This window comes from Rhineura floridana, chromosome 2 (assembly GCF_030035675.1).
Source record: "Rhineura floridana isolate rRhiFlo1 chromosome 2, rRhiFlo1.hap2, whole genome shotgun sequence".
In the NCBI taxonomy this organism is placed as follows: Eukaryota; Metazoa; Chordata; class Lepidosauria; order Squamata; family Rhineuridae; genus Rhineura; species Rhineura floridana.
Window position 1 is genome coordinate 95,255,907 of NC_084481.1, and position 14,119 is coordinate 95,270,025.

The 14,119-nt window shown below is 47.1% G+C and overlaps 1 protein-coding gene across 3 annotated transcripts in view; it reads right to left on the reverse strand.

The window, feature by feature from the left end:
• Nucleotides 1–7,126: 7,126 nt before the first annotated feature.
• The window catches only part of CARNS1 (carnosine synthase 1), a 54,220-nt gene continuing 47,227 nt past the window's right edge, over nt 7,127–14,119 (reverse strand). For all 3 annotated transcript variants that reach the window (XM_061609523.1, XM_061609524.1, XM_061609522.1), the window contains 2 exons: nt 12,303–12,574; nt 7,127–10,204 (listed from right to left, as the gene is read on the reverse strand). In XM_061609523.1, the coding sequence (XP_061465507.1) occupies nt 8,972–10,204; nt 12,303–12,574 (1,505 nt within the window). In that variant the 3' untranslated portion in view covers nt 7,127–8,971. The remainder of the gene's footprint in view (nt 10,205–12,302; nt 12,575–14,119) is intronic.

Here is a 14,119-nt window from a genome sequence, read left to right on the forward strand (position 1 = left end):
TCAACAGAATACCACCCCATTGATCTTGTTGGAGCTCTCAGTGGCTTTTGATACTGTGGATCACATCATTCTTTTGAAACAATGTGAATGGCTGTTCTTTTCAATAGATTTGCTTTTTGTTTGCCCACACTCAAAGAGTGATCACTGGGGCTGCTAGTTGGCATGTGGAGCTCCAGAGGACTTTGTGTTCTTGATGCTGTTAAACATCTGCCTCATCTATGAAGCCAATAGGGACAGTTTTGTAGTTTGGTACCATCACAAGCTAAACAGACAGGAGTGACAGGCTGCCTTAAACCAGTGACTAGAAGCTATGGCTCAGTGGACTAGAGGGAGCAAGTTAAAGCTGAATCCAGACAAGATGCTGCTGGTGGAGGAACCCCCAGCCTTGTTATTAATGTGCCTGTGATATATGTGGTGGAGGTATCCACATCTGAATAAATTTGGGATCTAGGTGTACCCCTGGGTCCAAAACTACTGCTGGATAAGGAAGTAGTGGTGGTGGCAGTGAGGGGAACATTTTACCAGCTGCAACTGTTGCACAGACTTAGCAACTTTTTGGAGAGGAAGGACCTCCCAACACTTATCCATACTTTTATAGCCTCTGAGGGTTGACTTCTACAATGCACTCTGTGGTGCTTCCCTTGAAGATGACTCAGAAGCTGGAGCAAAATGCTGCTGCTCAACCCTGAGGTATGAGCATATTCAAGGCAAGGTGGTGTGGCCACTGCACTGCCCTCGTTTTAGCTTCCAGGCTCAGTTGAAGGGACTTACCTTTAAAGCCTTTCAGGGCCTGAGACTCGCATGCCTTTGGAGCCACCTCCCCAAGTTATCAGTCTGTGTCTTTCTTCAGCAAATCAGGCCCTGATCCGTGTGCCAAACATCAACTGTTAAGAGAAGGGCCTTTACTGTATTTGCCCCAAGGCTACAGTATGCAGAGTATTTTTTTGTGCTTTTCCTTGACCTATATTCTCATGTTTCCTTTGTTTTTGCTACTCTTGCACTTAAAAAAAGATGTCAGAAAGTATTCCTTTCTTTTTGCAAGAGCTGTGAGACCTGTTTGTTTTAGCTAGCATTTTGTGATTAACTAGCTGCTTATTTATTAGCAGGCTGTAATTTATTTAACTAGTGTCTGTTGTTTTGAATTGTCTAATTATTTTTTAGCAGCAGGAGGGCAATTTACACCCACAAACCTCAGCTGTTCCTGGGAGGTCGGGTGGGCTATATTTCTGTAAAGATAGGTTCTCACCACTGTTGGTAGAGAACCTCTTCTACCTTGCAAAACCCCTCTACTTGTGACCTTCAAAATGGACACTGAGATTTACTAATATGGGGGTTGTGTGCCTGTTACCTTATTCTATTAATAAACTTAATTTTTGGTTTGGTACTCCAGATATTTTGTCCAGTTCTAAACATTTTGGTGGTTTATAACATACTGTTAGTCCATCTGGTCTTACGTTGTTGTTGTTAATGTGCCTTCAAGTCGGTTACAACTTATGGTGACCCTATGAATCAGCAACCTCCAATAGCATCTGTCATGAACCACCCTGTTCAGATCTTGTAAGTTCAGGTCTGTAGCTTCCATTATGGAATCAATCCATCTTTTGTTTGGCCTTCCTCTTTTTCTACTCCCTTCTGTTTCTTACGTTACCAGGTGACTTTATAGGAAAAGTTAGCAACTATAGGCTCCTGGGCCAAATCTTGCCTCTTGAGAGGTGGCACCCACTCCCTTCAATTACCAACTGAGATCTCAGTGCATGCATCTGTAATTAATAGAAGTTGCTTTAGAGGTGGGGCACTGGCCACCATTAAAGTAGCCCTTCAAGAAAATAACTACATTGTGACCTGAGAGACATAAGAACATAAGAAGAGCCTGCTGGATCAGGCCAGTGGCCCATCTAGTCCAGCATCCTGTTCTCAGTGTCCAACCAGGTGCCTGGGGGAAGCCCGCAAGCAGGACCCAAGTGCAAGAACACTCTCCCCTCCTGAGGCTTCCGGCAACTGGTTTTCAGAAGCATGCTGCCTCTGACTAGGGTGGCAGAGCACAGCCATCATGGCTAGTAGCCATTGATAGCCCTGTCCTCCATGAATTTGTCTAAACTTCTTTTAAAGCCATCCAAGCTGGTGGCCATTACTGCATCTTGTGGGAGCATATTCCATAGTTTAACTACGCACTGAGTAAAGAAGTACTTCCTTTTGTCTGTCCTGAATCTTCCAACATTCAGCTTCTTTGAATGTCCACGAGTTCTAGTATTATGAGAGGGAGAAGAACGTTTCTCTATCCACTTTCTCAGTGCCATGCATAATTTTATACACTTCTATCATGTCTCCTCTGACCTGCCTTTTCTCTAAACTAAAAAGCCCCAAATGCTGCAACCTTTCCTCGGGAGTCACTCCATCCCCTTGATCATTCTGGTTGCCCTCTTCTGAACCTTTTCTAACTCTATAATATCCTTTTTGAGATGAGGCGACCAGAACTGTACACAGTATTCCAAATGCAGCCGCACCATAGATTTATACAACGGCATTATATCGGCTGTTTTATTTTCAATACCTTTCCTAATTATCCCTCGCATGGAATTTGCCTTTTTCACAGCTGCCACACACTGGGTCGACATTTTCATCGTGCTGTCCACTGCAACCCCGAGGTCTCTCTCCTGGTCAGTCACCGCCAGTTCAGACCCCATGAGCGTATATGTGAAATTCAGATTTTTTGCTCCAATATGCATAATTTTACACTTGTTTATATTGAATTGCATTTGCCATTTTTCTGCCCATTCACTCAGTTTGGAGAGGTCTTTTTGGAGCTCTTCGCAATCCCTTTTCGTTTTAACAACCCTGAACAATTTAGTGTTGTCAGCAAACTTGGCCACTTCACTGCTCACTCCTAATTCTAGGTCATTAATGAACAAGTTGAAAAGTATAGGTCCCAATACTGATCCTTGAGGGACTCCACTTTCTACAGCCCTCCATTGGGAGAACTGTCCGTTTATTCCTACTCTCTGCTTCTTAACCAATTTCTTATCCACAACAGGACCTCTTCTCTTATTCCACGAATGCTAAGCTTCCTCAGAAGTCTTTGGTGAGGTACCTTGTCAAACACTTTTTGAAAGTCTAAGTACACTATGTCCACTGGATCACCTCTATCTATATGCTTGTTGACACTCTCAAAGAATTCTAATAGGTTACTGAGACAGGACTTTCCCTTGCAGAAGCCATGCTGGCTCTGCTTCAGCAAGGCTTGTTCTTCTATGTGCTTAGTTAATCTACCTTTAATAATACTTTCTACCAGTTTTCCAGGGACAGAAGTTAAGCTAACTGGCCTGTAATTTCCGGGATTCCCCCCTTGATCCCTTTTTGAAGATTGGTGTTACATTTGCCACTTTCCAGTCCTCAGGGACGGAGGAGGACCCAAGGGACAAGTTACATATTTTAGTTAGCAGATCAGCAATTTCACATTTGAGTTCTTTGAGAACTCTCGGGTGGATGCCATCCGGGCCTGGTGATTTGTCAGTTTTTATATTGTCCATTAAGCCTAGAACTTCCTCTCTCGTTACCACTATTTGTCTCAATTCCTCAGAATCCCTTCCTGCAAATGTTAGTTCAGGTTCAGGGATTTGCCCTGTATCTTCCACTGTGAAGACAGATGCAAAGAATTCATTTAGCTTCTCTGCAATCTCCTTTTCGTTCTTTAGTACACCTTTGACTCCCTTATCATCCAAGGGTCCAGTCGCCTCCCTAGATGGTCTCCTGCTTTGAATGTATTTATAGGATTTTTTGTTGTTGGTTTTTATGTTCTTAGCAATGTGCTCCTCAAATTCTTTTTTAGCATCCCTTATTGTCTTCTTGCATTTCTTTTGCAGCCTCCGAGCTCAGGGGCCCATTGAAGCTTAAGATTTTTCTAACCAGGGTAATTATCTCATTGGAATACATTAAAACTTTACCTAACTCCCTGTAAACAAATAAAAAGGGCAAGGTCTTGGAACGGGTGGTTGCTGGCCAGCTCCAGGCGCTATTGGATGAAACTGATTATCTAGATCCATTTCAATCGGGTTTTAGGCCCGGTTTTGGCACTGAGACAGCCTTGGTCGCCCTGTACGATGACCTATGTCGGGAAAGAGACAGAGGGAGTGTAACTCTGTTGATTCTCCTTGATCTCTCAGCGGCTTTTGATACCATCGACCATGGTATCCTTCTGGAGAGGCTCGCGGAGTTGGGAGTTGGAGGTACTGCTTGGCAGTGGTTCCGCTCCTACTTGGCGGGTCGTCTCCAGAAGGTAGTGCTTGGGGAACATTGCTTGACACCGTGGGCTCTCCAATATGGGGTCCCGCAGGGGTCAGTTTTGTCCCCCCTGCTTTTTAATATCTACATGAAGCCGTTGGGAGAGGTCATCAGGAGTTTTGGAGTGCGTTGTCATCAGTATGCTGATGACACGCAGCTCTACTTCTCCTTTTCATCTTCTTCAGGTGAGGCTGTCGATTTGCTGAACCGTTGCCTGGCCTCGACAATGGACTGGATGAGAGTTAACAAACTGAAGCTCAATCCAGACAAGACTGAGATGCTGTTGGTGGACGGGTTCTCTGATCGGATGGTGGATATATACCCTGTCCTGGACGGGGTTACACTCCCCCTAAAGGACCGGGTTTGTAGTCTGGGAGTCTTTTTAGACTCTTCCCTCTCACTTGAGGCTCAAGTAGCCCGGTGGTTAGGAATGCGTTTTACCAACTTCGGTTGGTAGCCCAGCTACGTCCCTATTTGAGTAAAGAGGACCTTACATCAGTGGTACATGCTCTGGTAACCTCACGTTTGGATTACTGTAATGCGCTTTACGTAGGGCTACCTTTGAAGACAGTTCGGAAGCTACAACTAGTGCAAAATGCGGCGGCCAGATTGCTGACAAGGACCAAGCGGTCCGAGCATATAACACCTGTTCTGGCCAGCTTGCACTGGTTGCCAATATGTTTCCGGGCTAGATTCAAAGTGTTGGTATTAACCTATAAAGCCTTATACGGTGCGGGACCACGATACCTTGCGGAACGCCTCTTCCGATATGAACCGGCCCGTGCACTACGTTCTGCTACGAAGGCCCTCCTCCGGGTTCCAACTCACAGGGAGGCCCAGAGGGTGATGACAAGATCTAGGGCCTTCTCAGTGGTGGCCCCCGAACTATGGAACAGTCTCCCTGAGGAAGTACGCCTGGCGCCGACTCTGCTTTCCTTCCGGCGCCAGGTCAAAACCTTCCTATTCTCTGAAGCATTTTAAGTTACATTGATCTAATTTTAAAAATGTTTATTGTATTGTTGATTGTATTTTAATATTATTTTGTTATTCATTGTATTTTTATACTATTTTATGTTCACCGCCCAGAGAGCTATCGCTAGTCGGGCGGTATATAAATTTAATAAATAAACAAATAAATAAATAAAAAGCAAAGCTCCCACAAAAGAGAGATCACTTTAAGTTTCCTCTTATTCCTCTCATATGCAGGTTAACATGCAACTTGATCAGCCCTCCATATTTTGCAGTTGAAGCCCTGTATGGTGTAGAGTTACACATGTTAAAGGACACCCAGATTATGAACAATGTTCCTACCCACATGGTCAGCAAATGACCTTCAGGCTGGCACTCCCGTTGAGAAACTAAAGGAGGTGAAGGCTCCAATATAGGAGAGAAAGGTGTGCATGTGTGTGTTTTGAAGATTCACAAAAACATGTAAGATTTTAGTGGCCCAACACATTTTGAAGTGCATTTTTTCCAGAGCCATTAAAATGCTCCCCACTGTGTTCTCTAATGTGTTCTGTAACCAAAAGAACAGTGGCACACTTTTTCAGTACCCCTGAAGAAGTGCACTTTGAAGTGCATTGGGCCAATAAAATATTTCTTGCACCTTTGAGATTCTTCCTCTTCCCCCAGCTTTTCCCCCTTGGCCATTGTTTGAAGCACAGGACTTACATGGATTGGATCTCAGAGGCCAGGGCTCCCTGAGTTCTGAGATATCTCAGTACTCCTGGTGGAAATGGTTATATTATGGCTACAGAACGTCAAATGCCTGGGACTCGTGCATCCTCCACGGATGAACAGAAGTAGCTTGGCAGTTACTTCCTCTCCCTTTCTCCACTGGCCATTCCCTCTGCCAACAGCACCCCCAACCCCACTTTTAACTCTCCAGCAGTTTCCTGCTGAAGTACTCTTCTCACGCTACATCACTGCCAAAGAATTGCAAATTCCATGACATTATGGAACTGCTTCATGAACAGAAGTTAATGCAAATTAAGAGTTTGCCTGATTTTCTCTCTCCAGGATGCATACTGCATTCTGGTCACGTAATTAGGTTTCTTCATGGTACCTTTTATATCTTTAGAATTCACAAGAATTCTGGTCTTAGTACAAAGATCATTTTGTGAAGCGAAGACAGGAAATGTGTGGTTCTGATGGCAAGGCCTGAAAACTGTCAGGCTCCATTCCAAAGAAGCTGAGAAGACTCATTCTTCCCAGGAGGCCATTCATTACTATGTAGGCAGGGGGTTGGTTAAAGCAGAACCAAGGTAAGCCCCAGAAAATGACAGCTGCTCCTACCTTACCCTCAATCTTGGAGAAAGTTGAACCCCCAGTCATTTGGGTTAAAGATAGTAGCTGAAGTGAGTAGATCTGCCTGAGCCTGCAAAGTGCTAAAGACAAAGGGAGCTGCTCTTTCCCTTCAGGAATTGGAGGAAGTTTAAATTCCAGTCCAACTGCTCTGAACACCTTAGGCTGGAGGGAAAAGTATCCTAGGAAGGCTGATGCCCAGAGCAGTACAGTGCGGAAAAGAACTTCTGATACAGGGCCTGGATGGAAGCCAGTCTTTGTTCTTCAAGTAAGATGATGGACAGCCAAACTCTGGAACACTACTTACACACCTATCCCTCTTTCAGGAACAATGCTACTTGTGGAAGCACCTGGAAGCCTCGCCTCCCTGAAGTGAAGAGATCCTCAGCAGACTGGGAAGCATCTTCTCCATTCAGTGAAGTCCTCCAAAATCCATTTGCTTCTCAGTGAGTCTTCATTCTCCATCAGGTTTTCTTTCGCCCAGCAGTAAGCACTGGGGTGCTGAGCTGTGGAGCAGGTGTAAATAACACCTCTGCAGTCTGGATGTTTTTACATGGCATTTTATTGTGGGGAGGAACTACTATGCCTGCCTGGTTACAGACGTGGTGGAAGGATAGGCAGGCAGGGTCACCAACCCATGTTAGGAGGGCACACTTAACTAATGGTCCTGCTGTTAGTCACCCAATCATGGGCGTCCTAAAGCTCCCAATTCCTGCTTCCCCTCTCCCCCATTGGGATCAAGATGCCTGCCATTTTAAGCCTCACATGCTCTGGAATGTCATCCCAGACCCTTCAGGTGCTCCATCCTGCAACTTTCCTTTTTTTCCACAGAAGCAGTAGGACGCCTGTGAGCTATTAAACAAGTCAGGCAGACCTGTGGCCCTTCAGATGTTGTTGGACTACAACTCCCATCTTCCCTGACCACTGGCCATGTTGGCTGGGGCTGATGGAAGTTGTAATCCAACAACATCCAAAGGGTCACAATTCCCCACCAGTGTATTAAACAGACAGATGCTTTTGCACCATGCCAGTTGAAACTGTTTTTGCTTTTTCTTTATGCTGGTTTTAGACTTCAGGGATGCTGGTAGGATTTTGGTATTACTTATTTGGGGATACTAACTATGCACAAAGCAATATTACTTCATCATAATTCAGAGTGGTGGAAGGTTGTGGCTTGCAATTGCAGAAACACTCAGGAATGCTGGCACTATGGTTTCTTAGTAGTATAGGGTCTTCAGGGGCACTGGAAGGGGTTCCACTGGCAGGCTGATTATTTTAAGGTAAGTCAAAACTGCTGGTGCTGTGATCTTTCACTGGAGAGACTCAAATGCTGATGGATTACTGTTGAGTTCCTGGAAGTGCTATCACAGTAATATCCTACTATATGGTTTCTTGGTACACTGTAGGGATAGGGAGATTGTTACAGCAGGTTCTCTTGAAAGCACTGAGAACTTGGTTGGTGGCTTCTCTCGGCTTTAGGCAGACATGTCAGAGATTGCCACCAAGCTGCTCTATTTGCCGCCTTCTTATTTTTTTATGGTCATTTTATGAGCACAGAGTTGTGCATGCTCATTAGTTCCCAAAAAGATCACGCGGCGCTAGGATGTTATGGCAGGGGTTTGCAGGGGCTGAGCCAGCAAAACTAGCTTGTTAATCTCTTACATTCTACTGCTCTGTAAACATGTTACTGTAGGCTTGCACATGGTCCTTTTGTTACAGTAGGCTTGGCAGAGGTGTTTGGGGGACTTTCCTGTAACTGGATGAAGTCTGCATACAGGGGTTTCAGTAGGAAAAAACTGGTGCTCACGGTAAGATTACTGGTGAAGTATCGGCTGATGGAGACTGCAAAAATCTGACCCAATCCCTTTTCTTCCCGACTCTGGAAGCATGAGATAGGTTCTCTCCAAGGGACGCCCCGGCCAGGAACCTACAGCTTTTTCCCCAGTGGAAAGAAGGGAAGATGAAGAGGCCTCTGTTTATGATGGTGGGGAGGAACAATGCAGGAACCAAGGTGTGGGTGGGAGAATTAATCAGAACTGCTAATCAAGGGAAAGAGAGATGACTTCACATAAAGGGGCAAAGAAGGGCAGGACTCTGCTGTTAATAGGATCCCCCCCACCAAAGGAGGCCGTGAGCCCATTCAAGAGTGTGGGTGGTGTGGGCGTGGCACTTACCAGAGATGGCACCAGATGGTGCCACACTCCTTCCTGAGGGAGACGGCAGCCACTTGAAAAAGACTGTAGGAAACAGGGTGTCAATGTGTCATAATGCAAACCCCAGTGGTGAGTTGGGAGCAAGGGAAGGATAATTTAGGAGGGGGGGCTGCAAGGTTCCCTCTCTGGAGTGGGCCCAAGCTCAGCTCCAGATGGAGGGAGCCATATCTCCGAGGCTATTTGAAGTGCGAGAGGAAGTGGGCAACGGGGTAGTGCTGCGAGTCGATGCCCAGCACCTGGCAGATGCCTAGCAGCTTGAGGCAGGCCTCGCGGCGGCTACAGCTAGCACAAGCCACGTTGCAGTAGGGCTCCTCATACTCGCTGGACACGAGCTCGTCATCAAGCAGGTTGAGGCGGATGACGCCACGCTCGTGCAGGGCCTGGAGCGTCTCCAGGCTGGCCGTAGACTTGAGGGCCTGCAAGTGCTGCGACACCAAGCACATCACTCCCACCAGGTGCGTGCGAGGACGAGAGCGAGCAGGCAACAGCGGGGCCACCCCACAGGCAACCATGACAGAGGCCAGCATGATGTCTACCCCATAGATCTCCTGGATCCAGTCGCGGAGGTAGAACCCACCCATGCGGGGGTTGATCTCAATGAGCTTGGGGCCAGCCGCTGTCAGCTTGAGCTCCACGTTGAAGACACCGTCGGTGAGGCCACAGCCTAAGCAGCACTGGTAAGCAGCGCGGATGAGTTGTGCCTCACGGTCAGGGGGCAGACATGTGGGCATGCAGGCTGCCGTCTCGGTGAAGTTGGGCACCCGGGTGGGCCCGTTATCAGACACAAATGCCCCCAGCATCCGCCCTTCGTACATCACCAGATCCACGTCATGTTCTGTGCCAGAGACGTACTCCATCAACAGCATGGTGTTGCCCCAGCCCAGCCCGATGCCTGGATGGTCCGAGTCATCCTGCAGGTCCCTGGAGATCTTGTCAAAGTGCAGGTGGCACTGCTGGGCATCCTCCACCAGCTTTACCCCCACAGCCCCTGCCCCATACTCTAGCTTCATGACCCCTGGAAAGCTGATGTGGCTCGCGGCTCGCTCCACATCCGCATGGCTCTCCAGGTGGCAGCAGGGCACGGCATAGAGGGCTGCTGAGGGCCAGCGAGCCCCCTCCTTGCGCCGCCGCAGCAAGTGCAGGTGAGTGCGGCTCTTCTGCTTGGCCACCCGCATGGCCGTTGGGGAGCTGCAGCGCAAGCCCAGCCCTTCGCACACCAGTGCCGTCAGGACCATGCAGTCATCCCAGTAGGACAGACAGCCATCCAGGTGCAGGCCCCGCTCCTGCACAAGCCCCAGCAGGCGCTGGGCATGCTCTTCATCCTTCTTGTGGTCTGTGGTGTCATAGTGGATGAAGGTCTGCACCAGCTGGGAGGCAAAGTGGTTGGGGTCGGATTCCACCAGGTGGATCTGGGGATGGGAAAGATCGGGAGGGGGAGGGGAGAAAGAAGAAAAGAAAGAAAGAAAGAGGGAGGAGAGGGAGGGATGGTAGGAACGGAAGCAGGGATGGGTAGGGGGGAAGGGCAGACACAGAAGGGCAGAGATGCAGAGGAGATGGGAGAAAAATCAGAGATGCATCACTACTGACAGTACCAGAGAGAGGCCAGCTCCTTGGGACCAGGCACGGCACAGTGGCCCCCTGGGAAAGAGGCACAGTCCATGGCCAGTTGCTCCCCACTTTACAGGCATCCCATTTGTGCTCTTAGTGGGACAAATGGCTGGTCCATCAGCACCCACAGATTTGGGTGGGGGAGGAGGGAGACAGGATCTGAGTTTTCTCTAGATGCCTGTTTTTGCAGCCAAAAAATTCAGAATGAGGAAACACTGTCCTCCAGGTTTGAGAGGAGGAGAGTGAGGTGTCAGGCCAAGACCCAGCCTGGCAAGGGGAGGGGGAACAGAAACAAAAAGATGAGCCAGGTGGTTGCGTGGAGGGCGTAAAGGGGAGTCACTCTTTTGCTTTGCCTCTCTTCTGTGCCTCCATAAACTGGATTCAGATTACATCAGGGAGGTGCCTCCATTTAACTCACTGGGCTTTGGGAGCCATAAGCGTATTCGTTGTGTGTTTTTCATTCTTATGTACATCACTTAGAGACATCAAGTAATTAAGTGGTATATAAACAGCTTAAACAAATAAATAAGCAGAGAGTGGATGGGTGGGGCAGCCTTGACAGATTAATTGCTGATGGTCTTTAGCAGGGACATCCAGCAACTCCAGAGCCAGGGAGACTATCAAGTAGACTCTCCACCACCCCTTTTTAACGTGCCCTTTCCTTTAAGCCATTTTCCAAGAGGGTAAAGCATACAGACTGTCCCAGTGTGAAGTCTGCAGCTGTTGACGCAGAGACTCTGGCATGTGTAGCCAATGTGCTCAGTTCAGGGTCTGCGCTGGAGAATGGAGGTAAGAATCCAGCAGGGGCAAATTCAACCCTCAGTCTTGGAGGAACAAGCTGACTTCAAGGCCCTTGGGTCCTTTAAAGACAATGGGATGTGCTGCTGCTGGCTGAAACCACCAGCTGCCGCCTCCTCCTCCCGATGTAGTATTCATTTCATTCCAACAGCACCCCTGCTGCCCTTCCCCCCCATGCTTTCCCCCCATCTGTTCTCCATGCCTACTGAGAGGGGGGCCCTTTCAGGTTCTAAGGGAGAGGAGCCGGATGGATGTGTGGGTCCCAGAAATGGCAGACCCAAGACAGCTACTTCTTGAAACTGCAGAAAATAATCAGCACAGAAGTGCCCTGGCACTGAGAAGGAAACAGGGTTCCTCTCCTATGTTTGGAGAAGCCAGAGAACGTATTGAACAAGCTGTCTGCATATATATCTCTGCTGCCTTGCCGGCTCCTGTGCCTTTAAACAGCTGCACGGCATGCTGGAGATACAGTAACAGAATAAGGTTCGGCCTCTGCCACTCCTGCTGGTATTGAAGGCCAGGAACCATCTCAGAACAAGGAAGCAACGTTACTCGGCAGTGGGCGTGTTGCATCCCACAATGGCCGGTTCTTGAGCAGGATGGGGATCCAGAACCTACACAGTCAGCTCATCAGTTGTGCCGCGTGTTTGCTTCCTAGCGCTAGCAAATGGAAGCAAGATGTGGTTAAGACAGAAGCAGACCTGGCTACACCTGAAATCCGCAAGAGCTGGCCAGAACTCATTTCCATCCCCTGTGACTCTTCCAACTTAAAACTTGCTTCCAGACTGGGCAGTCCAATGCCCTGCTCGAAGTAATCCTGATCAGATGGCCAGCCTTAAGAGCAGCTGCAATACATGACTGGGGAGGAGCCAAAGCCAGCAATGGAGCAAGCAGGACGGCTCTGATCAGTGCATGCTGCAATGGTGAGCCCTTTTGATTGGTGGGGATAAAAGGGAGGTCTGTGGTTTTCTCCCCTCTCTGTACTTAGATGGCACTCATAAAGTTTATGTAATATGGATGGGGGCTTTGGGGGGGGTGCTGCTCTAGCTAGTCCATCCTGCAGCCTGTGGGGGCTGCATGGCTCCGGTTTCCGCATCTTACTTTTAGCCCGTAGTCCCTGGCTGCCTCCCAGACGAACTTTTTGCTGACTCCGCCGGCCCCAATGACCAACACGTGTTTGCCCTCCATCAGGTGGCACTGTGCACGACGCATCATCGTCTCCACCAGGGGCCGTGCTGCCTCGCCCGCTGGAGCCCCCACCACTCGGCCCATGGACTCAAAGACAGAGCAGGTCTCCAGGCACAGCTGTGAGTTCATCTCCAGGGCCACCAGCTGTAGCACATGCTCCTCTGAGCTTAGGAGAAAATCCACACCTGTAGAAGTCAGAAGCAAAAGATGCACTATCAATCAACAGTGCATTGCTGAAGATCACAGAACTCAGTTGAATCCCAACAAGTGGATGAAACAAATAACCCCTCTGAAGAAAGAACCGCGTGGTGTTTATTAAAAGAGAAGCCCTGGTAGGATCAGACCCAAAGGTCCATCAAATCCTGCATCCCTTTTATCTGGGAGGCATCAACTGTGCTGTGTTTTAGACACTTGCTGGAAACTTGTCTTTTTACCCAGATGTTTCCCTACTGCTAATTCTGGATTGTACTGCTCAGCAATTTGATATTTATGGATATATTTTGTTTTGTTTTAGAAACCATTGGCCCACGAGGACGTTTTTCTCCCACCAAGTATAGGGCAAGTAAAACTGGGTCTGCAAAGGAACAATCGGGAGCCTTAAATTGAGTTCCCAATTGTTTCTCTGCAAGTGGACCTTGCATTTGGCACCATTTAATTTAGCCCCAAATGCAACCCCTCTGGGAGGTTCCGAACCCCTGCTTGCTTTGCCTGCACAGTTTCAAATCAAACTGTGCATGTGACAGACCGTCGTTCCTTTGCAGTCTGGCTTGAATTTGGTTCACCTGGCATGATGATGATGTCAGGCGATTGGCAGGTGGGTGGTTACAATTGCCATAGGAATCTATTGCTCAAGAATTGTATTGAGGCAAAAAAGAAGAGCAGAGATATGACTTTACAACAATATTTCAGCAACATATTCAGAATTGATGGCAAGAAAATATTTGTGATAAAGGAGATTCCCATCAGACTCTTATTATATGACTATGGCTATGACAGCAAGATTAATATGGGATACTGATAATGGAAGAATGGATACTGAAAATACTGGACTGAACAGGACTATTGAAGATGGAATTAATATTGATAATGGAAGAATGGCTATTGAAATTATTGGATCTAACAGGTTTGATGAGATGGATTAATCTATATGTTTATTTGGACTATGGCTATGACAACAAGATTATTATGGGATACTGATAATGGAAGAATGGCTACTGAAATTATTGGACTCAACAGGATTATTGAAGATGGAATTAACATTGATAATGGAAGAATGGCTATTGAAATTATTGGACCTAACAGATTTGAACGAGATGGATTAATCGACATGTTTATTTGGAGAAAAATTGAAAAATATATCTCTCAAGGAATTGAAACCTCTCTTTGACTTTTTGTGGAAAGAATAAAGTTATGTTTATGAGATTTGATGATTAATTAAGATAACTACTGGAGGAAAGTGATTTTATAACATAATTTAGGAGACAGGATTGTTATATATTGTAGACTTATAACTGATCTGCGACAAATCGGAAGTCAATATTTTATTTTATTGTTTAATTATTTTTGTTTTGTTTTGTTTTTTGTCTTTGAAAATTTGAATAAAAATTAATGATTAAAAAAAAAAAAGAATTGTATTGAGGCAAGAAGTTCACATAAGGCATTACAGCAGAAATAGCAAGTGAGACTCCATCAGAAGACTATAGAAACTTAATGGATAAGTCATTGCACGA